The sequence below is a fragment of the Schistocerca gregaria genome, chromosome 7 (genome assembly GCF_023897955.1).
Source record: "Schistocerca gregaria isolate iqSchGreg1 chromosome 7, iqSchGreg1.2, whole genome shotgun sequence".
Classification (NCBI taxonomy): domain Eukaryota; kingdom Metazoa; phylum Arthropoda; class Insecta; order Orthoptera; family Acrididae; genus Schistocerca; species Schistocerca gregaria.
Genome location: NC_064926.1, coordinates 328,343,039 through 328,369,367, shown reverse-complemented (window position 1 = coordinate 328,369,367; position 26,329 = coordinate 328,343,039). Strand labels below are relative to the sequence as shown.

The 26,329-nt window shown below is 41.0% G+C and overlaps 1 protein-coding gene across 4 annotated transcripts in view; it reads right to left on the bottom strand.

The window, feature by feature from the left end:
• Positions 1-26,329, bottom strand: part of LOC126281172 (unconventional myosin-IXAa-like) — a 312,562-nt gene that overhangs the window by 224,601 nt on the left and 61,632 nt on the right. For all 4 annotated transcript variants that reach the window (XM_049979854.1, XM_049979856.1, XM_049979857.1 and 1 more), the window contains exons 4-6: positions 24,093-24,187; positions 23,799-23,961; positions 6,515-6,844 (exon numbers count right to left, since the gene is read on the bottom strand). In XM_049979854.1, coding sequence (XP_049835811.1) covers positions 6,515-6,844; positions 23,799-23,961; positions 24,093-24,187 — 588 coding nt within the window. The remainder of the gene's footprint in view (positions 1-6,514; positions 6,845-23,798; positions 23,962-24,092; positions 24,188-26,329) is intronic.

The following is a 26,329-nucleotide window of genomic DNA, read 5'->3' as shown; positions in this document are numbered from 1 at the left end:
TTGCAACACCCAGAGGATCTGATGGACAGATTAGGTGCCTGTCACTAATTTTCAAAAATTGATTTGCACGACGCATATCTTCAAATACCACTACACAAAGAATCTCAAAAAGTGTGTGGTGTGAACATTCATTTGGGCTTGTTTAAATATTTGTGTTTGCCTTGTGGAAGTGCTTCCACACCCGCTATTTTCCAACACTATCTGGAAAAGCTAACTGCTCGAGTACCGCACTATTCAAACTATGTGGACAATATTGTCGTAGCAGGTCGTACACTTGAAAAACATATCGCAAATTTGTGTCTTTTGTTTCGTGTGTTATCTGATGCAAGACTAAAGTGTAGACTGGACAAGTATGATTTTTTTTTTTTTTTACATGTGAGTTGCAGTATCTTGGTCATGTCATAAACAGTCGAGGTATAAATCCTCTTTAGTCACATTTGTTATCCATCCACGACTTGCCAGTTCCTCACAATATCACAGTATCACAGTCAGTCTTAGGGAAAATGAACTCTTATATTTGGTTCATACCAAATGCTGTACAAATTGCAGCTCCACTGCATCGCTTGCATCGCAAGAATGTCCTGTTAGTTTGGACAGCTGAATGCCAAGGAGCTTATCAAAAACTTACAGATGCATTGCTCAGCGATCAATGATTTGTGCACTTGGATCCTTTTACGGAATCAGTGCAGTGCTTTCGCACAGAATTGGTGATAAAGACATGCCTCCTACTTTCGCATCAAAAGGATTCTACAAAGCTCAGTGTTAACAATTCACAAATAGAGAAGGACGCATTGGCTACTGTGTGCGGTGTCACAAATTCCACCACTATTTGTATGGCAGAAAATTCTTCTTAGTAATGGATCAAAAGCCACTGCAGTCCTTGTTTCATCCGACGAAGCCAGTTCCTCTAATAAATGCCCAAAAATTGCAAAGATGGGCTTTGTTGTTGCCTCAATACCAGTACGATATTGTGTATCATCTGACAGCTAAACATGGCAAGGCGAATGTACTTTCCCGTCTTCTGACTGGCCCCGATACAGACTTTACCACTTCTGCTGAATCTTGTTGTCACATCGATGCTCAGGATTCTGAACTGCTTGAATCCTTTCCTCTGAACTATAGGAAAACTGCACAGTTGGGGGAAGCTCATTCAAATTTGAACATTTTGCTACAATACATTCCCATATCTTGGCCTCTCTCACTGCACAGTAACAAGAACTCCGTAGTGCGCCTATACTTTGCACGTCAGCATAGCCTCACTATGCAGTAAGGTGTGATTCTTGTTCAAAATGACAGTGGACAGTCACATGTGTTGATCCCTAAAGCTTTGCAAAAAGAAGTGTTGCACTTATTTTGCCAAGGACACTGGGGGATTGTTCGTACAAAACAGTTAGCGCGTCGACACTGTACTTGGCAGGGTACGGACACCCAAATAGAACAGATGACAGCACAGTGTCATGCACGTGTGGAAAATAAGTTTGCTCTGCCACAAAAGTTCTCTCCTTGGCCTAAGTCACAATCATCACGGCAACGTGTGCACATAGACGTTGTGGGGACTTTTTGGAACACTCACCAGTTGATTGTGGTTGATTTGTATAGCAACTTTCCTTTTGCTGTGCCAATGAACTCAAGAACATCACATAGCACAATTCAGGTGTTGTCATCTATTTTTTGTCTCGGAGGTTTACCTGAAGTCATAGTGTCAGACAACAACCCTTAGTTCACGTCAAATGAATCTGAAATATTCTGTGAACACATCAGCATACAGCATCCAACTAGTACACCATTCCATCCACAGTCAAATGGAGAAGCAGAACATTTTATCAGTACTTCCAAGCAGCAGATGGCCAAACTTTGCACCGAATACACCAGGGACCAAGCATTGCAACTGTTTCTCGGCTCCTATTGTTTTGCATCCATGAGGTGGACCATCGCCGGAAGAATAGCTTCAAGGCCACTGCCATCAGACACTGCTTCACCCTCCTCAGCATCCAATGCCGATGGAAGGCCGCAAGTATCACTTCGCGACACATAATATTGTCTTTTACACCATTTTAGCGGCAGCAGACGGTGGGGATGAGGTGAGATCCTTCATCAACTTGGCGTACACATTATCTCATTTCAGACCCAGACAGATTGCAGTTCCGACATCACAATCAAATTCACCACTGTCAGGTGCACAATGATCCTTCTGTGTCTCTACCCCAGATTCACGGATCCCGGGGACAGCACGACCACAGCAACTGCCAGAGGGTGCCATCACTACACCTAGGGATGGCCCCATGGAGACGGAGCCTCTGCCGCCTCTCGTCCTATCGATGGATCTGAACCCGTCCGCACAACAGCAGCTGATGCCCTCTAAATCTGGTTGTGGTCTTCAGGAGGTGGATGCATACCCTTCTGGACGTTTTCCAGGGGACATTTCCGCCAGAGCGAAGGCCGGATGGCGTGATACGACCAGAGACCTGACATCCCCTGCAGCCATAGCTGAGAATGAGAATGTTCTGACATAAAAAGCAGCATTGCACTATCAGAAATGGTAGAGCAGAGAGGGCTGTGAAGAAGATGTCAGCCAGTCGTATGATGACTGACCCCTCTCTAGGATGACAACGAGTTAGCAGCAGCTTCAAAGTGAAGAGAACATAAGCGCCGCACCGCCTGGCTGCAGCCCAATTGAAGACTAGCCGTTCTACAGGCTCTACAGCAGCGACTTAGGAACTGTACTGTTTCACTTGTATTAGGTGTTGTGTATACTGACAAGATTTTCTTATTTTGTCCATCGCCCGTTGCTTGTGACACACCATTGTAACTTCTCAAAGTTAAGTATTAACATTTATCTTACCATAATAAGAATTCATTAATATGATTTGCTTGAATTGTTGTATAGCAATCCGAGAAAGCAGGTTTCCTAGGCACCACATATTTGAGGAGTAGGCAGAACACAACAACGTGCAATTTAAAGTCAAATGAAACTTTGCCCCTAATTCTCTACGTCTGTCATACTGCAGCTAAATTTTGTCCATTCATGGTCTAAGTGGAATGCTAATAACTCATTATCCGCTTTTTCTAACATAAATATTCTCCTAGCCGTCTTCACAGATTTAATAACTTTAGTAACCATCGCCGTTATGTTGACAACATGATCACTAATCCAACCTCTATATTGACACTGTCAGTAAGGTCAGGCCTGTTAGTAGCTACAAGGTCTAAAATAACTACACTGTGTGTGGGTTGTTTAACTATTCATTCAAAGCAGTTTTTGGAAAATGTGTTCCAAAAAACTTGACAACACTGTGTATATACCGCCTGCAGTGAACCGATACGCACCCCAGTCTATACTTGGCAGGCTGAAGTCGGTTCCAACTAATACTGCATGATCTGGTTATTTCAGCACTACTGAGCATAGAGTTTCCTTGAATGATTCTACAACTGTTACAGTGGAATCAAGTGACTGGTAAAAACATTCAATAATTAACTTAGAGTTCATCTAGGCCTGCTATTTGTGTCAAGACCATTTTACAAGCAGACTCAATTTCAACCTTGATAGACACAACATTTTTGTCGATAATAACCATTGCTGAACAGGGACAAGTAATTTGAAGTTTATTCCCTATATACATATGTGACTGCTGGTACATTTGTCTCAGCATCAACATATTTGATGTTCATAGTAAACATAATCCAGGATTATGGTTGATTTGATTATGCATCATTTGGGTTCTGACAAATAGGCACTGAACTTCAACCATGTGTCAGAACTGTTTAACATAAGCTTGTTAAAGCAAGAGCGTGCGGTCATATGTTGATCTATTTACTGGACGTTGTTGAAGGATTGTTGCAAATGGCCTCCATCTTTGTTGAAAATGCACTGTGGCTTTTATGTTAGCCAGGTTCATTTGTGACACTTTTCTTTTGTAATACAGCATCAAGCTTTGGAAATTTCCTGAAAAACACCCTGAGTGGTGCAGTCAAAAGCACTTTGTTGCAGACCTACCCTGTAAAAAGTTCATACAGCTGAAGAACAGTCATAACACTTATAATGAATAGAAATGAAGTCGGTGACTCAGTACTGTGACACAAGGGTGTATTTTTCAATGTTTCACTGATGCTGAAGTATGTGAACAAACGAGTGATTTCTCGGAATTGATTAAGCAGATTAGTGTATGGAGATTCACTGCTGATCAATGTGCTGCCAGCACTCTGCCAATCATAGGCTGATCATATCTTGGAATCAATAAAACAATAATCGTGTATATCTTTAGAAGTCCATAAATTGGAAAAATCTGATGCAATGATCCAATAGAGCATACTGGAAACAATGAATTGGAACATATTTTTGTGTTGAAGGTGAATGTAAATAAACAAAGTGTGAATGTAAATAAATGAAGCGTTAATTGGAAATTGCTACATCATCAAACACCCTGTGATAAAAAATGGATAGCATGATCACAACACCTCATTCAATAGTCCACAATATGCTTGGCAGGTTTAACGATTTGTTCCTAGTATTATCCTACGGAGTTCTCCAAATAATTAGACGTGATAGCAACACCTACAGATGGATGCATTTCTGTGACACATTCTGCTGCTTTGGCCAGAGCATCAAGGTCACTGTCACACACTGCGAGGCTATTTTGCACATCCACCGTGAAGTAAAAATTAAGAATGTTTCTCCTCGTAATATCATCCATTAGGTTGCTCAAAAGTACACGCAACATAGCCACTGGGTGACAGTATACAGTTAGTGTGTTCCTTCAGTGCACATTAGCTCCTTGAGGCGCATATTCTTGATTGCAGCAGAAGATTTATGAACACATTTTTGACAGCATTGTAATTATACTAGGTGGTATGACTAAAATATCTTGGGCCTGGCAATGATATGGGCAAAAATAAACTAGCTTTTCAATTGGACAACCACATTACCATAGCCCTTCCTATACTCTTCATCCTCGTTTTACATTGCCTGCCACTGATTTCATGGTTTTTAATCCCTTCTTTTGCTACATTTCTTTCTAGTTTTGATTTTTTCTGTGTTCTCTCTCCCTTTAAGTCAAATGCATTAACCTCCTCTTCTGTTTTGTTTCACTCTTCTTCCCATATTCCTTTCTCTCTTTTCCTAATGCCTCAGCCCATCTGAATTTCTGGTTACATTTTTCTCCTCCTATCTACTCCTTTAGCCTTGAACAAACTGTTTGCCTTTTCCCATAAGAGTTTTTGCAACTCTTGTCTACTACATTCCTGTATTTTAACATAGCATCAACTATATGTGTGTGTGTGCATTGACCCAATCTCATAAGTTATTATTATTATTATTATTATTATTATTAATATTAATATTATTATTGTTATCATCATTATTATTAACAACATGAACAACAGAGTAAAAAAAAGGCAGAGGGTGGACATACCTTTCAGGGTACAATGACAAGATTTAGTTCTCTTTTCAGAACAGCCCTGCTATTATACCAGCCAGAACAATTTTTTTCTGTCTAGACATAGGTTATTCACACACATTTACACTTCATAATTTTGAGTCTATTATGGAAGTGATACAGAAAAATTTCACTCACGAAATATTTACAACAATGTAATGGTGGTTACAAACAGTAAAAAGTGCAGGAAAAAGAAGGAAATTAATTTTAGTCCAAAAACCCAGAGCTGTGTGTAAAACCACAAGCTCGTCAGTAATTTTGTGAAATCTATGTACATGTTTTGAATAAAATAGTAATTACAACACATTTCTCTGTGTGCATAAATTTTTATGTTCTACAAGTCACTCAACTGAAGAGATCTTAAAACACTGTCACTTGGTGAGTGCTAGCTAATGTCACAATACAAGTACAGTAAAAATATGTACACTGGGAATAGGTACCCTGAGGCCCAACTACGAACCCACAAAGCATGAAGATTTGACTATTTACTGTATTCAATAACTGGATTTTTCATGACTGAGCAAGATGCTGACATAGTACATATCAAGACTGGTGTACTGCGAAGACTATGCATTTCAATTAATATTAAATTTCATTATTAAAGAATAAGGTAATTTATTGAGTCAATTTTAGGAATGGTAATGTTAGCCTATTCAAAAATAAATTTCTAAACACAATAAAATGGAATGCAGAACAGTAAACATTGCACTTAATGGCATTACAGGTATAGCACCACAAACTTGGGATCACTAATGAATTTGCAATTATGCAGGTACGACATAAACTACAGAGCAGACAATGTTTTATAATCTTCTGCCAATGTTACATTTATAAAAGTAAAAAATAATTATTTGGGAGTTTTTATGCAGGACAGGGTGAGAAATAACAGCACTACAATTCACAGAGAATACAATGCAAAATGATTCTGAACTATGATACATTTAATTCAATTCTTGAAAGCCTTATCTTAAGGTATTTAGTATTAATTCAGCTCCCATGCTCACAAATATAAATCAGAGAACAGGCACATATAAGTTTTACCACAAAAGAATGTAATAAAGCATTTTTGCTTTATGGCTTACCTCTGGTAGGCGAAAATTTATCACCAGTGTCTCTCCTGATGCGCGTGCACGTTTTGCCGTAAGAGCCGCCATAAGTGTCTCCTGTCGCACCCTGAGTAACTGGGATATGAGTTGTACAACTTCCAGATTTTTCACTCCAACTGCTTCATCATGATGATAGGCAGCCGATTTGCGTGGTGCAAATTCCACATTGCCAAGTAACAGTACTGCCGACAATACCGCAAAGAGACGTCTCTGTTTCTCTGCTGCAAAGCCAACCATTTCCATAGACTGTTTCAGGCGTGAAAACTCATATTTCTCATCGGCATTGTCAAAGGTGTAACAATCACTCTGTGAATGAAAACCAATAGCATTAAAACCACCATTTCAGACATTACAAGATCAAAAGTAACACATACACACATTAATACAGAAATCTCTACAGAAGATGGTGTATCTGAATGTGGAATAAATTCAAACACTGCTGAGAATAATATGTTGACAGCCACAGCAGTGACAGATTTACAAAACATCTCTGTAAAGAACATTAATTACAATGTCATAAAGTGAAGCACAGAAAATGAACAAATTTAAATCCAATTGTGAAGACCTTGTACAATCATGCTATCACTGAATCGCGACACATGTTGCATCTATTAATTAAGTACTCATTTCTTGCTGTAACAAGTGTAAAAGCCATAAGCGAAATTTTCCGTTAATTTTTATCTTTCATTCCTGTTCTGCCAATTGTTGTTCCAGACAAATTACTGTTATGAAAAACAGACACAAAATGTACAATTTTAAGGACTCTGGACTTCTGCCATATAAGGAGGAATGCAAGACACTTAAATACCTCACTGCAAATGGTGCAGTAGGTTGGTTGGACATGGGAAGTGGAGGATTCAGATGTGGCTTTGTTCAAGGAACTCAAAATTGTTTTAGGAACTCAGGGAAACCTAATTCCAAATACACCAACAGAGATCTGAATCACTCCAAACTATAACTCAGGTAACTATTTTGCTGCCAACTACTGTCCAGCACTTTAATTTTATTTTATGATTAACAGAGTCCATCTTCTAGGAAGCAGTTAAGTATTAGATAGAATATTATTGCATAATTAAAACAGAGTGTTACGGTGGTGAAGTGGCTGTCTCTCCTACAAGCCTCTCAATGAGACTGGAACAAAAAAAATCTAGTTTTTCAAGAAGGGGCGTCGAACAGATGCCCAGAACTATAGACCTATATCTCTAACGTCGATCAGTTGTAGAATTTTGGAACAAATATTATGTTGGAGTATAATGACTTTTCTGGAGACTAGAAATCTACTCTGTAGGAATCAGTATGGGTTTCGAAAAAGATGATCGTGTGAAACACAGCTCGTGCTATTTGTCCACGAGACACAGAGGGCCACAGACACGGGTTCCCAGGTAGATGCCTTGTTTCTTGACTTCCGCAACGCATTCAATACAGTTCCCCACAGTCGTTTAATGAACAAAGTTAAGAGCATATGGACTATCAGACCAATTGTGTGATTGGACTGAAGAGTTCCTAGATAACAGAATGTAGCATGTAATTCTCAATGAAGAGAAGTCTTCTGAAGTAAGAGAGATTTCATGTGTGCCGCAGGGGAGTGTCATAGGACCGTTGCTATTCACAATATACATAAATGACCTTGTGGATAATATCGGAAGTTCATTGAGGCTTTTTGCGGATGATGATGTGGTATATTGAGAGGTTGTAAGGAAAATTGCACTGAAATGCAGGATGATCTGCAATGAATTGACGCATGGTGCAGGGAATGGCAATTGAATCTCAATGTAGGCAAGTGTAATGTGCTGCGAATACATAGAAAGAAAGATCCTTTATCATTTAGCTACAATATAGCAGGTCAGCAACTGGAAGTAGTTAATTCCATAAATTATCTGAGAGTAAGCATTAGGAGTGATTTAAAATTGAATGATTATATAAAGTTGATCGTCGGTAAAGCAGATGCCAGACTGAGATTCATTGGAAGAATCTAAAGGAAATGCAATCCGAAAACAAAGGAAGTAGGTTACAGTACACTTGTTCACCCACTGCTTGAATATTGGTCACCAGTGTGGGATCCGTACCAGATAGGATTGATAGAAGAGATAGAGAAGATCCAATGGAGAACAGCGCGCTTCGTTACATGATCATTTAGTAATCACAAAAGCATTACAGAGATAATAGATAAACTACAGTAGAAGACTCTGCAAGAGAGACGCTCAGTAGCTCGGTACGGGCTTTTGTTAAAGTTTCAATAACATACCTTCATCGAGGAGTCAAGCAGTATATTGCTCCCTCCTACGTATATCTCGCGAAGAGACCATGAGGATAAAATCAGAGAGATTAGAGCCCACACAGAGGCATACTGGCAATCTTTGTTTCAACGAACAATACGAGATTGGAATAGAAGGGGAGAACCGATAGAGGTACTCAAGGTACCCTCCGCCACACACAGTCAGGTGGCTTGCTGAGTATGGATGTAGATGTAGATATAGTTGTAGTTTGCTATTCTGAAACTACTCCTGTGAACAGGATCTAGTAGATTCTCTGGTGCTCTGACACCCACCTGGAGTCATTGGATACTGTAGCCTAAGTAGGATAACTGTAAGGAAACATAAAGTAACTATATGATTGGATCTCCTGTAGGTGAAGCTGAGGAGCTGGAGTACATTTTATTTTGCCACTTAGTTAACTACAGCTGATTTGTGTGTAGTGACCATGACAGCTTGTGATCTATCAAGGTTTTCTCAGTGTTGTTGACTAATGGTGTGCACTCAGGGAATCAGCCAAGTTATCGATTTCACTTTCTGCACAATATTTTGAGAACTGATCGAGTAATCTTCAATTACTGTTAGTTGTGCAGTTGGTTATGTATACTCACTGTATGGACTCCAACCACACTGTCAATTATCGCTGCTGTTGCACTGCTATTTATATCAGTTTGTCCCCATACATGCTCTCTGCCCTGTGACTCTCATTTTTATTTCGGTTTTGCACTGTTACTTCATAAACTGCACATTATCTTAGCATTTTTCAGGTGGATTGAGGCTACAGACTTCAATAAATCCAGGTGGGTGTCAGAGCACCAGTGAATCTACTAGGATCCCGTTCACAGTATTAGTTTCAGAATAGCAAACAAGATTTTTTGTTCCAGTCTCATTGAGATTCTTTTAGGAAAGGCAGCCACTTCACCACTGCAACACTCTGTTTTCCAGCTCTATTGGATGAGACAGTTTGTGAGCTCTTATTTAATTGAACATTAGACTTCAAGCCTTCTTTAAATTGAAACCACCATCAAGGTTTATCATGAAACTTCCTGGCAGATTAAAACTGTGTGCCCAACCGAGACTCGAACTCGGGACCATTGCCTTTCGCAGGCAAGTGCTCTACCATCTGAGCTACCGAAGCACGACACACACCCGGTACTCACAGCTTTACTTGTGCCAGTATCTGTCTCCTACCTTCCAAACTTTACAGAAGCTCTCCTGCGAAACTTGCAGAACTAGCACTCCTGAAAGAAAGGATATTGTGGAGACATGGCTTAGCCACAGCCTGGGGGATGTTTCCAGAATGAGATTTTCACTCTGCAGCGGAGTGTGCGCTGATATGAAACTTCTTGGCAGATTAAAACTGTGTGCCCGACCGAGACTTGAACTCGGGACCTTTGCCTTTCGCGGGCAAGTGCTCTACCATCTGAGCTACCGAAGCACGACTCACGCCCGGTACTCACAGCTTTACTTCTGCCAGTATCCGTCTCCTACCTTCCAAACTTTACAGAAGCTCTCCTGCGAAACTTGCAAAACTAGCACTCCTGAAAGAAAGGATATTGCGGAGACATGGCTTAGCCACAGCCTGGGGGATGTTTCCAGAATGAGATTTTCACTCTGCAGCGGAGTGTGCGCTGATATGAAACTTCCTCCCCCCCCTCCTCCCCCCCCCCCCCCCCCCCCCCCACACACACACACACGTCTGATGGTATATCGCCAGTCTCATACATTCCATACACTAACGTAGACAATTGTTTTGTTGCCACTTCACCCAATGATTTTAAAAATTCCAATGGGATGTTGTCTACCCCTTCTGTCTTATTTGATTTTAAGTCTTCCAAAGCATGTCTAAATTCTGATTCTAATACAAGATCCCCTATTTCTTCCCTATTGGCCCCTGTTTCTTCTTCTAACACGTAATCAGACAAATCATCACCCCCGTAGATGCCCTCAATGTACTCTTTCCACTTATCCAGTCTCACCTCTGCAAGCAACAGTGGAATTCTCACTGGAGTTTTAACGTTACTGCACTTGCTTTTAATTTCACTGAAGGTTGTTCTGACTTTTCTACATGCTGAGGTAGTACAACAATCATTTCTTTTTCTATTTCTATTTCTTTGCATTTTTCATGTAGCCATTTCGTCTTAGCTTCCTTGCAGAATTCAACTAGTATTTCTCCTCTCTCGTTCCTACTACCATGCCAATATTCTCCTGTAACCCTTTCTTCCACTCCTTCCCCTAGAACCACATTCCAATCCCCCACGACTATTTGATTTTCACCTCCCTTTATGTACTGAATTACGTGTTCAATACCTTACAATACTTTCTCTCTCTCTCTTCATTTTCTGCTTGTGATTTCAGCACGTATACCTGAACTATCGTTGTCTGTGTTGGTTTGCTGTTGAATCAGATAGCAATACTGTTACTAAATATCACTGAACTGATTACAGTAACTGTATTACAGACACACAACACCGTGATTCCAATACAACATTAATTTATTTCTGTCCAAGGAACGTACATCATGGAGTATAAAACATTAATTCAAGGATAATCAATATTTCCAGAGTGTCTATAATTACAAATATCAACCCGCAACACCCTCCCCACCCTGGTCAACTTCTAGAGGAATGACCAGTTGAACGGGACATGAGATTATGGATCCTTCTGAAGTTCGTAAGGTTACAGATCGTATTTCCCTATCTCTTCCTTCAGGAAGATCTTCTATCTGCGCCTTCCTCCACATGTACCGTGGACGAACATTCTCTTGTAGAAGAACGACATCACCCAGCTGGTGTCTTCCTGAACCTGGCCTTGGTTGATGAGTTTCATGGAAGTTTTTGAGCAGGATCAGATATTCTTTCTTCCACCTGTTCCAGAAGTATTCTACCATCTTCTGCAGCCATTGAAATTCCTTGGACAAGTCCTTTCTAACTGGTGATTCTGGACCAGTAGGTAGTGTTGTGAGTCGATCACCTACAAGGAAATGTGTGGGTGTCAGTGGCTCAGATTATTCTTTCCCTTGTGTAATTGGTCTAGAGTTTAGTGCTGCTTCTATGCTGACCAGGATTGTGTTGAGACCTTCTTTGTCCAACTGTGACTGTCCTAAAACTTTTCTCAGGCAGCGTTTGACAGATCCCACCATCCGTTCCCAGAATCCTTCCCACCAAGGCGCGTGTGGAGCGGTGAATTTCCCAGTGATGGCTTGCTGGGTGAGGTAATTGCGCGTCTTGCTTGCCATGAGAGCCTGCCAGAGCTCCTTCAGCTCTAAGTGCATGGCATGGAAGGTAGTAGCATTATCAGTGTAAATTGTGCTGAGCACTCCTCGTCTTCCGACAAACCTTTGTAGGGCTTGAAGAAATCTGTCAGTTGACATATCTGAGCATAGTTCCAGGTGTATGGCTCTTGGTGCTGCGCAAGCAAATAGAGCATATACGCTTTCTTCGTAATATGTCCTTGTCTGACATATAATGGACCAGCAAAGTCAATACCTGTCACTGTAAATGGTTTCAGTGGTGAGACTCGTTCAGCTGGTAATGGAGCCTCAGTTTGTTGAACAACGTGAGCTTTCACCATCTTACAAGGTAGGCAACTGTGTAGAACACGTTTAATTGCCTGTCGAGCTCTAAGGATCCACAATTCTGTTCTCAGTTCAGATAACACTATGTTTACTCCAAGGTGATGCAAACGAATGTGAGTCTGCTGGTACAGTAAACGTGTGAAATGATGATGTCCTTCAAGAAGAATCGGGTGGCGTTGATCTCTGGGTAATTCTGCAAACTGCAATTGCCCACAGAGATGAATAAGACCATTATCCAAGAATGGGTTGTGGCGAGCTATCCGAGAATTACGTGGTAGCGGCATGTTGTATAGTGCATGCAGGTCGAGCGCAAAATGTTGCTGTTGAACAACTTGAATCCAGTAAGTGCGTGCTTCACCCAAATCTGATGCTGTTAGTTCTCCAGATGTTCTGTTTTCTTTCAATAAGTGCCGTTTAAAGCGAAGTACCCATCCTGTAATTCTTAACAGCTTTAAGTAGCTGCTGTACCGTGTAGCTGTTAAAATAGGAATCGTTGTTTGTACCATGAAGATCTGATCTGTTAATTTCTTCTTTTCTGGCAAGGAGTGCTCTCCCGTCTGTAAAATTTGAGGCCACTGTGTTCTGTTCTTTGTTAACCAAGCAGGTCTCTGGAACCATACAGAAGCATGGTGAAGGTTAGTTGCTGTGGTACCTCTGGAGGTTAGATCAGCTTCATTTTCATCACCAGGGCAGTGCCTCCACTGCGACGGATTCGTTAGTCATTGCATTTCTGTAACATGGTTTGACACAAAGGTTTTCCATCGATTAGAGTCATGTTTTATCCATCCTAAGGCTACAGTTGAGTCAGTCCACAATGTTGCACAACTTGCATTATAGCTCGTGGTCTTACAGAAATAATGAAGTAGTCTTGATCCAAGAAGTGCCGCTAGAAGTTCCAGTCATGGAAGAGTTATTTTTTTGATGGGAGCTAGTTGATTTTTACTGCAAACTAAATGGATTGATACCATATTTGTTGTAGTACACCGTACATAAAGGACTGCTCCGTAGGCCTTTTCTGATGCGTCGCAAACAACATGGATTTCTGGCTCAGTGTTTTCAGATACACCAACCGATCGAGGCATTTTTATGTGTGAACATGATGGCAATATTGATACCCACATTCGCCAGCAATTGCTAAGATCAAGGGGTAAAAGCTCATCCCATTCAATTCCTCTCGACCAAATTTCTTGAAAAATTATTTTTCCAGTGAAGGACATGGCGACAACAAACCCAGTGGGTCATATGATGTAGCAGTGTTTCGTAGTACTTCTCGTTTAGTGTCAGAACGATTTATAACATTGTCGGTAACATTGTTGTGAACAACACTGAGCGTATCAGTCTGTGTGTTCCAGTGGCCTCCCAGCACCTCCATATCTGTACTGTTAAGACACCTTCTGATAGCCATATTCCAATCAGTTTGCTTGGATTTGTGGCCCAGATTGCCATTGGTAGACTGATCTGTCCCATGAGTGATGAAAGCTCATGATATAAGTTAATTACGGCATTGTCATCTTTGGCACCTGCTACAAAATCATCCACGTACATATAATCTTCAACAAGTAAAGAAGTTCGTGGAAAATTCATTTTGTGCATTACAGCAAGTTCTTTCAGCATGGCTGCAAGAAGAAATGGACTGCAGGTAAGTCCGAAAGGTAGCCGGGTGAAGCGGTATGTAATCCTTTCATCCGTTGTAATATAGTTTCCTTGTTAATCTACGATTACTTTGTACCAAAATCCTTGTGAGATCTCTAACTTTCCTGTGAAGAACTAACTGTAGAAATGCTTGTTTGATATCGGCAATTAAGGCTACTCGATGTAGACGATATCTCAGTAATATTGAAAGAATGTCAAAAAGTAAATTAGGACCTATTTCTAAAAAGCCATTCAACGAATGTGCATTCTGGTCGTGCAACAAACCATCAAATACAATCCTCCATTTGATGACACCTAACTTTTCTTTCTTTACTGCATGATGTGGCAGATAAAATGTGTCACGCAATTTCTGTCCAGAAGGGATCACTTACACATGTTTCTTCTTGGTGTGTTCTATCATTTGCACCTCGTAAATTTGTTTCAGTTTCTTGTCCTTCGTAAATTTTTTCTGCAGTGAAACAAATCTCTTCTCTGCTTGCTGAAGATTATTAGATAACATAACGTTGGGTTTTCTGGGAAAGACACCACTCTTCTTTTGTCTTCAATGGAGTAGGTTTTTGAGAAATCCTGCAATAACGCAAATTCCTTCTGATTCAGAGTTGTTGTTTCATCTTCTGTGATTCCCATTGTTCCTAAATTCCAGAAACATCGTAAAATATCATCTGTTGTTGTTGCTGTCTCTAAACTGATGTAGTTTGCTGTCACAAGGTTAGCCGTGGTGCTCGATTTGCTTCCACTAAGAATACAACGTAGATGGAAGGTACCAGAACAACTGATGACGTTAGTTGAATCGCAAGAACGATTTTCCAATAGTAATGTGCTCCGACTAGAATCTCGATGGGAAGATCTTCTGTACCATCCCTTAGGTCCGCAAACTGAAGTCACCGCGTGCGTACAAGTTTTCTTAAGTATGATTTCATGCTTTCCCGGCGAAATGCTGACATTCTGGAGTAGTCGGGTGTTCTGCCGGATGTTCGTGTCAAACAAAGTTTGACACGAACATCCGGCAGAACACCCGACTACTCCAGAATGTCAAGTTTTCTTAAGTCGGAAGGCACAGTCGGGTGCGTGGAAAATGAGTATGTGGTTTCAAACGCAGTCATAGACGTCTTGTTATTAGTCCGTGTACCCTGTAGTGTGAATTCTATGACTCTACGATACGTTGAAGTTGTGGATTGCATTTCAAAGGCGTTGACTAATAGATCACGATGTTCTATAGTTCTTAAACCTAGCTCATCGATCAGGAACTTGGAAATGAAGCTTGACTGACTACCCCTATCCAGAACGCAGCGAGAAAGTTTGCTTAATCCTGCGGGTCCACTGACCCAAACTCAAGCTGTCTGAAGATAAGTAAAACCTGCTGAACTTACGTCGATTCTCCCTACAGATGAAGAGCTAATTTGCTGGGAAGATGAAGAAGAGGCAGCAATGTCAGTACAGATAGCTTTGTGATTACTTTTTTTGCATTTAGAACACGAGACCTCGCCCTTCTTACTGCAGTTTCTAGCGTTATGACCTCGGTTTAGACATATAAAACAGCGATAATTTTGCTTTAGTTTATCGATACGTTGTTGGCTGTCAGGTACTATGTTGCAGTCTTGGGCCCAATCAGAGCGAGCTATGCAAAATACGCAATATGGTTGTACTGGTACTTCTCATTTAGGCTTACGTGGATTTTTCGCTTGCTTTGAATTTATGTGAAGCGCTGCTGCAGTGGGCAGGAAGCTAGGAGATGACTGATATTCTGTATGAATCTTTTGTGCAGTGAGAGCACCACGAACTACTACTTCCAAAAAGTTAAGTAGTTTCAGTACATCTCCTTACACTACTTCAGTTCTTCTAGCATGAATGACCCGTTTCTGGCACATTTCAGCAGGAAATGCACATAGAATTTTCGGAGTGAGAATTTTAACACATGCCATGACGTCTTCTCCTAAGGCACGCAGTGCTTGAATACAACGGTTACATTCCAGGAATGTACTGTTCAGCATTTCAGTTGTAGCTGATTGTACAGGCTTTAGCACATCCAAATAATCGAGATGCACCTGTATAATACGACTGCTATCTCCAAATCTATTCAATAAAATTTTCTTTGTTTCTTCAAACGTGTTAGCTGTTATAGGTATTCCATCTACTAGCAACTTCTGTTTGCCTGACAGATACCCTCATAGGAAAACACGTTTGTTTATTGTAGAAAGGGATGGGTCTTTATCAATGGTCAATTCAAATTGTTCCCAGAAGTGGAACCACATTTTGACATCTCCACAAAATGACTCAAGCTTATTTGCTGGTAGCTCGACAGAGTGGAATAGAGTTGGTTGTGTGAGCACTGGTGGTGACGCGATATTCATCTGCAATGTTGTGGCTGAAAGCTTGTAATCAATTGCTTTTGTAGCCTTTTGTATAGCGCATTTGACTTTGTCTATATATTCCTCACAGCTCAGCACGTCTGCATTTTCATCGTCAGAGAGAAAATTATGAATAGCATCATCTAATGAAACGAGCTTCTCTAGAATTTCTTGAAGACGTTCCCTGTGATGTGCAAAATCATCAAACTGACTTTCTGTGCTAAGAGCATCAACAGCCGCACAAAACCGCATAGCATTAGTCCTGTCCCTAGTTCGATTTCTTTTGAAGTTTGCTAACTGTATCTCTGATTCGTCCTGCATTATGTCTTACTAATGACGGCTGTTGTAAGATTGTTTACGAGTGCGACTGTGAATAGCTTAAATGTTTAACAAGCAGCGTATGCACAAACAAAAGTGAATGAAAACCTTTTAACAAAACTAACTACTCTGAGTGCAAATTTCAGGCTTGCAATACAAAGCTGCAAAAATTGTTTTGAAGCAACCAGTTCATGCAATCATATTATATTGGAATGGACTTAACTTGTGATTCGGTCTGACGTCGTCTCTTGTTTCCTACAGCGTGAAGTAAGCCGTTAATTGTTGAAATCACGCAGGAAATCGCAATTTCTCCCGGGTTTTGGCACCAAAATATTACGGACACACAACACCATGATTCCAATACAACATTAATTTATTTCTCTCCAAGGAACATTAATTCAAGGATAATCAATATTTCCAGAGTGTCTATAATTACAAATATCAACCCGCAACAAAGTCTCTGCTCTATCTTCGTAGTTACAATGAACCCTACTCCCATTATACCATTATCTACTGTTGTTGTTGTTGTTGTTAGCCATACTCCTCTAACCAGAAATCCTTGTCTTCTTTCCATTTCATTTCACTGACGCCCACTATTTCTAGATTGAGCCTTTAGCATGTGCCTTTTCACATTTTCTAGCTTCCCTACCACTTTCAAACTTCTGAGATTCCACATCCCAACTCACAGAACATTGGTTATTCAACGTCCTTTTTTTATCACCTCCGCCTTGGCAGTCCCCTCCGGGTCATCCAAATCGGGGACTAGTACAGAATCTTTTCCCAATAGAGAGATTGTCTTGACACTTTTTCAGTTACATGCCACATGCCCTGTGGATACATGTTATTTGCTTTAATGCAGTGGTTTCCATTACCTTCTGCATCCTCATGCCCTTGTTCATTGCTGATTCTTCCAGCTTTTAAGAGCACTTTCCCACCCCAACAGCAAGAGAGTGCCTTGAAGCTCTGTCTGCTCTTCCACCCTCTTTGACAAGGACGTTGGCAGAATGAGGGTGACTCCTTCTGCCAGAAGTCTTCAGCTGCCATTACTGCTGATTTTTATCCTAAAGTTAAGCAGTGTGGGTTCGAATCTGGGACCGAGGACTTTTGATTACTAATCAAAGATGCTACGACTAGATCATGGATGGCCTAGGAGATCAAGGTTATCTTTAACATTACCAAGCACACTTTTTATATTTTTTGTGTGTGCAAATTACACTGGATGCTATATTTCTGTAAGAGTCTACTGATGTTTCAGAAGATCCGTCCAGTACAAGGCAGATATGTTATCCTTGGCTTCTCAATTACTTTTCCACTCTCAGCACCTTCGTCGGGCATTGTTGATTTTGACTGCAACAACTGTTTACAGCCTCAGCTCTCCTCATATGACAGTATTCAGGCTCTGTTGACTGGAGTCTTTAGCAGGAAATTTCTTTGTGAAGAATGGTGATGGCTCCAATTAAGAAGACAGAGGCCAGTGTGTGTGGGTGATGTAGGATCAATCCAGTCTTATCTTAACCAAAGCAACGAGTAAAGGTCTTGACTAACACAGCGAGTAAAGGTAGCTTACCATGTCAGACACACTTACTGCAGGTATTCAGGATTGGGTTGGCAATATGAACTGGCAACAAGCAGACTTCATATAAACGAGATACTGGCAGAAGTGAAGCTGTGAGGACCGGGCGTGAGTCGTGCTTCAGTAGCTCAGATGGTAGAGCACTTGCCCGCAAAAGCCAAAGGTCCCGAGTTCGAGTCTCAGTCGGGCACACAGTTTTAATCTGCCAGGAAGTTTCATATCAGCGCACACTGCGCTGCAGAGTGAAAATCTCATTCTGGAGACTTCATATAGTTTAAAATATCTACCTGACAGAAATCAGAATTCTATCACTTCCACAAAATGATAAGACAGGAAGCATTGACATCCACAATAATTAATTTTACTGTCAAGCAAATGGAAGAGGATAAAGTGAAGATCCTTGCTGCACGTCTACATTTCATGACCACCAAAATTACTATCAATAACGGATTATATCAGCTCCACAGAGCACGTTGTAGGTTCACTTCCACCAGATGTAGTAGAAGAGGTTTACCACAAACCTTGGGGAGTGCTATCAAGGTGACAACGCTTAAATCAAACATCTTCAAGAAACAGCAAGTAGGACTTAGGAATCTTCAAGAGAACAAGGAAATTCTAATTCTGCCAGTCGACAAGAGCAACACTATTGTCCTAATGTCATGTTATTTTTGATCTTTTAAAAGATATGGCTTACAAACAGAAAAATGTCAATCCTACACATGAAATTTAAAGGAAGATGATATCTCTTCTCAATGTGTCAGGCTTGCCCCATAACAGTGGAGGTTATTGATAGTGGAACAGTTCTTTCAGGTGGCTGATCCACGCCGATTATGATAAAAGTTAAAATAGAGTGATTTCACATGCAAAACTTTGGTGCGGTAAGAATTTTCTTTCTAGATAACAAGTAATGTGAATAAAATTAGTTTGTGGAAAGGAGATTTACTTAAGCAGAAATATACAGAACTACTTCGTGACTGCTAAGACTTGGAGTAATCCACTTGCAACTTATAAGGACTGTTCTCTCCCTCCCCCCCAACCCCCACCTTAGTATTTGGTACTATTTACAGCTGGTACAGACATTGTATCTTCAAAGAAGGAGTCTGTTGCCTAAGATATAGCAACACACTTATTTAATGGGCTGTTTTCAAGACAAGCAGACAATACAAATAAGTAATGACAACCACAGAACTTTCACGTGATCCACAGCCTTACAATGCCCAAATAGCAGTAGGCACATTACATTCCTTGTTGTAGTATGAAGTTTTTTGAAAATTTTCACCCCAAAATTGTTTCCACAAAAATACACCCCGTTAGTACAGCCACTGAAATTTATTTTTACCATTAACTGGAAATCTTCATGAAGTGTGTATAGAACTGGCACCTACTTGATCAAACACGGAAGCGAAATTAAAGGCAGAGAAAACTGCATAAAACTTAATTCAATAGTTCATCGCCAATTGTACTATCCAATCTTCTGTGAAATGGGGTATTCATGATTCATTTCAAAACTTTGCGAAAATAGTTTGTTTTCTAACTCATCTATTGAAAAAACAAACTGTAGCTATAAAAATGCAGCAGGTGGGCTTAATACATTGAAAATTATTTCTTTCTGTGATGTTACGTGCTTATCATTCTGGCTCGAGTGAGACCACATCTGTGGCATATAACAACATAGTCCAAATAACCCAGTATTTGACTCCAACCCTACTTTTTTCCATTTTTACCCCATAAAAATTTAATTTTCAATTATTTAAATTGAAATTTTTTTATTAACAATCATTTATAACAGATTGTTCATAAGTATTTATATTTGTAACTGGAATTTTGAGTGTGATGTGTAATTAGAAATAAGAAGTGGAGCATTTTTCATAAAAATTATAGTTATACATGTGTTAACCAAAATGATATTTTTGATGACTATTATATTTAAATGAAGTAGGTGTTTGAATTGAGATAAAAAAGAGAGAGGGACTGAAGAAAGACTCGAGCCAGCAATTACTAGTCTCGTGTTATCAACAGAGTCATGAAGGCCTTCAAAAACTGTTCTACTTTTAGTGAATTAAAAGTGCTTGGAGAACTTCAAAGAGGATTTTCTTGAGAACTTTTTAGAGTCACATACAACTGCACTTGGCAACTGATTTGCAAGTTCTGAATTTCAAATCAATGAAAATTTTAAAAACCTGACGGCCAAGTGGTCCCTTTGCAAAATTCAAATTAATACTGATACAACTACGTTCTAAATGGTAAAATGTCTGAAATACGTTGTCAAAGAAGATGTGGGGAAGGGTAAACACCACATTCGCATATCTGCTCATTTTATACATGGCCTCACTCAACTGTAGTTACGTGATATTGATATTATGGTCTGTTTCAATGTGAGAGTATCAAATCTGAATCCTTGGAACTAATTGTTGAGAAGGTCGACAATAGTTTCACTAAATTCTTGAAGCACATTCTCGTATCAACATTTATCCTGTCTCACAGAAAATATTATGAACAAACTGATGATGTGGCTTTAGGGAGTCTGTTATTGCCTGTAATGGGAAACCTAAATATGGAACACTTTGAAGCAAACACACTGAAGTCCAACAAGTTCAAGTCAACATGTTTCTATCAATACGTGGGCTACACATTTGTGGTCTGACCACATGGAACAAAGGAACCGGAATATTTCATTGTCCTTACCCATCTAGCCCCTTCCTTGTTCCCATTCCAGCATTACACAGCCCTCTATTCCACCATCGCACCAAATCTTTTTACTTCTTTCTTTTCACACTATCGCCCCCCCCCCCCCCCCCCATCTAACCTACTGATTGCCCCAAGCTGCCCTACCCTCTCTCCACCTTAACCCTGCACTCTGCCCCCAGCAGCACTTTACCGTCCCCCACCCTTACCCTGCTTTATCCTCCCCCTCCCCACCCCATCCTCCTCCTTACCCCCACCCAGTTGCCTCTCCCATCATGTGCCGCTGTTCGTAGTCTGGCTTCAGTTACCAGAGACGAGTGTGTGTGTGTGTGTGTGTGTGTGTGTGTGTGTGTGTGTGTGTGTGTGTGTGGCGCGCGCACAACTCAGCACCTCCACTACATGGTCATTACGTAATAAATTCCCCCTGCTTTTTGCAGTGCATATACTGGTCCATTTTACAGAATACAGTTTCAATGAGGAGAAGAAATGCATATACAAATAGAGAAACTTGACAGACAATAGAAGCATGTTCAGACAGATTTCTTGATAAGCTATTTATGTATGTTAGTGCTGAGCAGAATGAGACGAACATTGGAAACAGATTAAAACGAAATCTGAATTTGTACTTGAGGAACTATCATTGCATTTCTCTCATCTGCTGTTATTTCCAAGTAGATGTTGCCTTGTAGGCTTCGTCTGGCGCTCACTGTCTATCTTTGTATGTGAAATAGGAGGTTTGTAATAGTTTTTATGAATTTTCATAAACAAGTATCAATTTTAGATGTGGTAGAAACTTCCCAAGAGAAACATAATTTGTTTTTACTTAATTTGTGTGAGACACAGCACTATGATTACTGTCTCGCTTCAATGGCCCATCTGAAGATGTCTGATAAGTGCCAAGATGAAATATTGTATGGTGTGGGGTATGACAACCGGCTCCACTCCCGAAGCATTGAGATTTCTTTGCTTCTCTTTTTCTCTCTTTGGCTAAACCCCTTCCTAAGGCATTGTTGCTTCTGGCCGAAACGCCTGCTCAATTTATCAATATGTGTAACCATCCTTTGGAACCTATTTGTAGATGCTGTAATTCACTGGCAAGGCTCTAGCCAGCTTACAGTGTTTGAGCTCTTTGGACCAAATGTTCTTAGTACAGAATTTCTTTGATGCAGATGGTGATTGCTTTGAGTGCGGAGAGAGATAAATCTGTGTGCACTGGTTTTCTATATATACTGAGACCCATGGATGTGATCATTCTGTTCTTCACTAATGTTTCAGGGAGAGACAGTTGGCCCTATTTTTCAGGTTACATAGTGAATTTTATATTAATATGAACAGGGTTTAAAATTTAAGTGAGATATTCAAGGACAATAGTCACTGTCCTTACCCATCTAGCCCCGTCTCTGTTCCCATTCCAGTACTACCCAAACCCTTTTCCACCATCGCACCCAATCTTTAAAATTTTTGGGACTGGTGCTGCCATCTGGAAAGTAGGAGTAGTAGATCTTTGCACCGCTAGATGGCGAGAGCTGCGTATCTGATGAGTCAGTGTGCAGAGTGGCATTCAGCTGAGAGGACATGTTGCGTATCCACAGTGATTTCCGTAATACTCTGTGTTTGGTGTGTGGCGATTTTACGATGGATCCACCAACAGAACAGCGCATGTGTATCAAATTCTATGTGAATCTCAGGAAAGTGCAAAGGAGACCCTTCCAATGATTCAACTGGTTCATGTGGATCGACACTGAACCATTCAAGATCTTGCGGATGAAGTGGGTATTGGTTATGGGACATGTCAACGAATGTTGACTGATGAATTGGGCATGCATCGTGTCGCCGCAAAGTTTGTGCCAAGGATCTTGACTGCTGATCACAAGGCACAGCGAGCTGAAGGGTACATGGACCTTCGTGAGACTGCATTTGATGAAGCAGCCTACTTTCAACTGGTTTTCACCGGCGACGAGAGCTGGATTTACGGTTATGACCCAGAGACAAAGCAACAATCGTCCCAGTGGAAGAGCCCGGGCTCTCCAAGACCCAAAAAAGCAAGACAGGTGAAGAGCAAAGTGAAGAGCATGTCCATCGTTTCTTTAATACCAAGGGAACTGTGCACGCAGAATTCATCCCACCCAACCAAACAGTGAATTCCGTGTACTACTGTGATGTTTTGTGATGGTTCCATGAAAACCTGCGGCGATGACAACCAGAACTTTGGCATCGAGGGTATTGGCTGCTGCATCACGACAATGCGCCTTGTCACATGTCCTTGCTCAGCAGGACCTTTTTGGCAAAAAAAGAAACATGGCAGTTGTACCCCACCCACCGTACTCACGAGATTTAGCACCTTGTGACTTTGCACTATTCCCAAAACTGAAACTCAAGTTGAAAGGCCACCAGTTCAACACTAGAGAGGATTCAAGAAGCATCGCTGGCAGTGATGAACACCCTCAAAGAACAGGACTTTCCAGAAAACGTTTCACCAGTGGCAGAAGCGCTGGGATCGGTGTGTACGTGTGGATGGGAACTAGTTTGAGGGTGATGGTGACCATTAGTCCAAAGGTAAGGTTTTCAACAGATGGCAGCACCAGTACTGAAAATTTTGGATAGCCCCTCATATGACTCAGCATCTCTGCTTTTTAGTGAGCAGCAACTGTCCTTTCATAATATTGTTACATTCCATCCTGTATTCTCCATTGTTTATCACATAATGAAGAATTGATTTTTCACATACCAATAAAATTTCTGCTACAGCTTCCTTATTTCTTAATCCAATTGAATTCTGAATGAAATATTTGTATTACTCATAATTGGTACAATTAGTATAATACCTTATTTAAAAGAATTCAACTAGAAGTACCTTGCTGAGATAGTGGTACTCCTCCATATCTTTCAGATGAAGAGCTTTCTTCTCTGTTTCAGATGCTCCAGCCAACAAGTAATAAAACACATGGTAATTGCGTTCATTGCGACCTTGGGAACATATTCTGGATTTCTCAAGGAGGTACTTCTGGACAACAGCACTATAAAATAAACATCAGAATAGCTTATCAGTATTAGTTGGATAACCAGCTGATGATAAATCAGGCAAGAAGTCATGAATGTATTCAAAATAAAAATGTAATCTTTATCAAATAACAGCTGCAGAACATACCCATGAACCATTCCATTCTCCTTGTAGTTAACTTGAATAAATTTTCCAAATCTGCTAGAGTTGTTGTTATGTGCTGTTTTGGCATTCCCGAAGGCCTACAAAAAGAAAATAAAGATAATTCAACTAAGATGTTTCCACCAGAATATAAAGAGTTTAACACAAAGAAATGGGTAGAACTAAGCAGATAAAAACATTAACCACACATAAGACTTTCCTTTTCTTGTTGGTTTTCTCACCTTAAATACTAATTACTCTACATCCCATGCTTGTACATCACACACAAGACATAATTTTCTTGCGTCAGTTGTGCCTACTGAGCAGTTGGACAGTGGACTCTTTTCTGTCTCAAAGCATGTAAATTGCTAATAATGACAATATATTTTTTACTCCTATGTTTCAAATTAGGAAAACAAATGAAAACAGATAAAATACAAGCTTATCATAAACAGCAAGTGTGCGGCACAGCTGAAATACTCCGTGAGGCTACCTCTGCTCAGAAATCATCTAGTTATCTTATTTCTAAATACAGTACACCGAGCTCCTGCCTGTGGGAGTGCGGGAAGGGGGGGGGGGGGGGGGGGTAAAGGAACAAAAAAGAAATGAGAATAAAAATGAAATGTAAGTAATATCTTGGAGAGATATATTAAAAACAAAGATTCCAAGACTTACCAAGCGGGACAGCGCCGGTACGCAGGCACAATAAAATAACACACAAACACACACACACAAAATTTCGAGCTTTCGCAACCGGCGGCTGCTTCGTCAGGAAAGAGGGAAGGAAAAGGAAAGATGAAAGGATGTGGGTTTTAAGGGAGAGGGTAAGGAGTCATTCCAATCCTGGGAGCAGAAAGACTTACCTTACGGGGAAAAAAGGATAGGTATATACACGGGCGCGCGCGCGCCACACACACACACACACACACACACACACACACACACACACACACACACAGATATCCATCCATACATACACAGACACAAGCAGACATATTTACAGGCAAAGAGTTTGGGCAGAGATCCCGTCGAGGCGGAAGTGTGGAGGCAAAGATGATGATGAATGACAGGTAAGGTATGAGTGGCGGCAACTTGAAATTAGTGGAGATTGAGGCCTGGTGGGTAACGAGAAGAGAGGATATATTGAAGGGCAAGTTCCCATCTCCGGAGTTTGGATAGGTTGGTGTTGGTGGGAAGTATCCAGATAACCCGGACGGTGTAACACTGTGCCAAGATGTGCTGGCCGTGCACCAAGGCCTGTTTAGCCACAGGGTGAACCTCATTACCAACAAACACTGTCTGCCTGTGTCCATTTATGTTTGTTGCTGGTCATTCCCACATAGAAAGCGTCACAGTGTAGACAGGTCAGTTGGTAAATCAAGTGGGTGCTTTCACACGTGGCTCTGCCTTTGATTGTGTACACCTTCCGGGTTACAGGACTGGAGTAGGTGGTAGTGGGAGGGTGCATAGGACAGGTTTTACACTGGGGGCAGTTACAAGGGTAGGAGCCGGAGGATAGGGAAGGTGGTTTGGGGATGAACCAAGAGGTTACGAAAGTTAGGTGGACAGCGGAAAGACACTATTGGTGGAGTGGGGAGGATTTCATGAAGGATGGATCTCATTTCGAGGCAGGATTTTAGGAAGTCGTATCCCTGCTGGAGAGCCACATTCAGAGTCTGATCCAGTCCCGGGAAGTATCCTGTCACAAGTGGGGCACTTTTGGGGTTCTTCTGTGAGAGGTTTTGGGTTTGAGGGGATGAGGAAGTGGCTCTGGTTATTTGCTTCTGTACCAGGTCGGGAGGGTAGTTGCGAGATGCGAAAGCTGTTTTCAGGTTGTTGGTGTAATGGTCCAGGGACTCAGGACTGGAGCAGATTCGTTTGCCACGAAGGCCTATGCTGTAGGGAAGGGACCGTTTGATATGGAATAGGTGGCAGCTGTCATAATGGAGGTACTGTTGCTTGTTGGTGGGTTTGATGTGGACGGATGTGTGAAGCTGGCCATTGGACAGATGGAGGTCAACATCAAGGAAAGTGGCATGGGATTTGGAGTAGGACCAGGTGAATCTGATGGAACCAAAGGAGTTGAGGTTGGAGAGGAAATTCTGGAGTTGTTCTTCACTGTGAGTCCAGATCATGAAGATGTCATCAATAAATCTGTACCAAACATTGGGTTGGCAGGCTTGGGTAACCAAGAAGGCTTCCTCTAAGCGACCCATAAATAGGTTGGCATACGAGGGGGCCAT